Here is a 2,668-nt window from a genome sequence, read left to right as displayed (position 1 = left end):
AAATTTAGTTTGAGGGGAATTTCTGCTGCTCGCATTTCTGTCCTGCAACAACTTAAAGACATTGTTTATGGGGTCACATTTGGATCAGATTTAAGTTGGTGAAAAACCAGATTGGGAATTATTTGAAGGAATTATTGAAAATGTGAAATTTTAATTGTAAACTTGAATAACTAGAAAGAAATTAAATCTAAACATGGTACCAAAGAAAAAAGTCTTTATTTGTATTTTAAACTTTTCTTTTAATTTCATCTTTGCTTTCAGTTCTCTGTTTTCATTTTTTTCATCTTTTCAGTACTTCTCTTATTTATTTACGTAGGGGCGGGGCTTTGACCTCAGGACACGATTTCCCATCGGGTGACAGAGGAAACTCCTAACTCCACATTTTTACGCTTTAGTCAGATAGACACCAACATTTTCCCACTTTTCATTCTTTTTTAAACTGTCAGAGTTTAAAAAGAGAGAGAGAGAGAACACGCTGACACGGTCAACAGCTAGGTGGCGCTGAAGAAAATGCACAAAACAGGGAGACGGTGAAAGGTGAACATGGATTTAGTGAGGGAAAACATCAGAGGGGGAGGGGGGGGGGGCATATGAACAGACATTGTCCCCAAAGGCCTCACATCACCATAAGCTCTCTGGGAATCATGTTCCAATAGCCAATGAGGTCAAAGCCCCGCCCCCACACAAACGTAGGATCGGCTCAGCAGCGAAAACGTGGAACTGAATTGAATCTGAAAACTGAAAGCAAAGAGTTGAAAAGACAAGTCGGCATTTTAATGTAATTTTTATTAAATAAATAAATAAATAAAATAAAAAGTGAGCATTTTTTTCTTTGGTACCAGTTTTAGGTTGAATTTTCTTTTCTTTTTATTTAAGTTTTAATATTAAACTTATTTCTTTCAAGTTAACAATATTATTTTTTCAAATAAACAATTTCCTTTTTCAAATGTTTAATGATTCTTTTAAGTTTACAATGTTTACTTCTGAGTTTAAAAAATGTTTTCAATTTTTATTATTACTGGTTGAATGCTATAAAGTATTCATCCCATAGTTTTCCTGTTTCTCTTTCTTCATTCTATTATTTTCCACCATTTTTTTCTGCTTAACTCCTCCTACATTGTTTCATCTATTTCAACCATTCAACTATTCAAATGTTCAGCTCTTTCAGCTTTTTCCAGCTGTGACTTTTGCTCCTTCAGATCCTTGAACTTTTCCAGATATTCCAGGATTTCTGCCTCCATTGAAATAAATGGGGAATCCTTGGTGCAGAAGCTCGCTGGTTCGATTCCCAGCTCTGGCATTTTTCACAAACATATCTTTTTCGTTATTGTGCTGTTTTCACTTTATTTATGGGCAACTTTGATCATTTTTTTCTTTAATTTTTTTTCCAATTATGACCCTTTTATTTTCTTGTTCCTTCAGCAGTACATCATCAGCCCTGCAGGAAATGCAGCTCCTTCTAGTTACTATTATTATTTTGAAATATACAATCTGTTTTTTAGTCACTTTAGTCTGATCCAAATGTGTCCCCATAATTGTCTTTTTTTTTTGAAGGTTCAGTAGAAAAGCTTAAAGGTTGAAGGAATAGATGTGGGGGTTGTTGAACAGAGACGCTCCACCTGAAGCCCACCTTCCGTCTCTCAGCAGATTCAAACGTGTTTTTCTTTTTCTCCAGGGGCCGAATTTTGAGTTTTCTACTGAAACCCACGAGGAGCTTCTCTACAACAAGGAGAAACTCCTGAACAACGGAGACAAGTGGGAGGCGGAAATAGCTGCTAACATTCAGGCGGATTATCTTTATCGATAAGACGCTGGGCACATGGCGACGTGGATGCTTTCAGTATGTCCAGATGCTACATTTATACTCTGTACTTTGGCCTCCTCCAAACTCTACATGTTGATTCTGCAAACACAGAAGGAAAGACCGCTTCAGTCCTGTTAGCAGACGTCTATTTATTTGAAGAAACCCACAAGAATCCTTTATGTCTGGGGTGTCATGTCCTTTTACTGATGTAACAATGGTTTCTGCTCCGAAAATGTTGTCAATCTGATATTGTAGGTGATAAAAATGAAAAAGACTGGCTTTCAAGTGGATCTTCAAATGATCTATTTCCTGTATTTAGAAATGATTTAGTCACATAAAGAATCTTCTTAACCAACTACTCTCATGTATTCAAAAATGAATCGTGGACAAATGTTTATCAAACTGTGTTCATTCTTAACATAGTTTATTCAGACAAAAAATATCTAAATTGGTTTCATGATTCATGGCAAATTCATTTCTCCAAACTGTAAAAATAACTTCTTTAATTCTTTCCTGAAGTTCATCAATCGTGGTGACAATGACCACAGAGTTTACGGTTGTGTCCCGTCTCTCTCATAAACATATAAAATTTGGTTTGAATTTTGGAGTCTGTGACGGTTTGTCTTGATCTTACGTGGAAACTTTCCTGGTAAACACCACATGTGGGATTATTTAAGATGAAGAAAACGCAGCAGAAATTTGAGCCTGAAATGATTTTTAAGTTTTCAAGCTGGATTGTAAAACCTGATTATTATTTTTAAATGGTACTGCCATAAAACGTCTGTCCAGAAGGACAAAATGGCTGTTGCCAAAGTTATAACTAGTAGAAAATGTCCTATTTCAAACGAACCTATCTGCTCTGGC

The 2,668-nt window shown here is 35.9% G+C and overlaps 1 protein-coding gene across 1 annotated transcript in view; it reads left to right on the top strand.

Moving 5' to 3' along the window:
• LOC101175628 (NADH dehydrogenase [ubiquinone] iron-sulfur protein 8, mitochondrial) overlaps positions 1–2,404 on the top strand; it is a 19,258-nt gene extending 16,854 nt beyond the window's left edge. The window contains exon 8 of the mRNA XM_004066313.5: positions 1,676–2,404. Within this exon, the coding sequence (XP_004066361.1) occupies positions 1,676–1,807 (132 nt within the window). The 3' untranslated portion in view covers positions 1,808–2,404. The remainder of the gene's footprint in view (positions 1–1,675) is intronic.
• Positions 2,405–2,668: the final 264 nt, after the last annotated feature.

Source organism: Oryzias latipes, chromosome 1 (assembly GCF_053564925.1).
Source record: "Oryzias latipes strain Hd-rR chromosome 1, Olatipes_Hd-rR_3.1".
NCBI classification, from domain to species: Eukaryota; Metazoa; Chordata; class Actinopteri; order Beloniformes; family Adrianichthyidae; genus Oryzias; species Oryzias latipes.
Note: the sequence above shows the minus strand (reverse complement) of the source record. Positions and strands in the feature narration are given on the sequence as shown.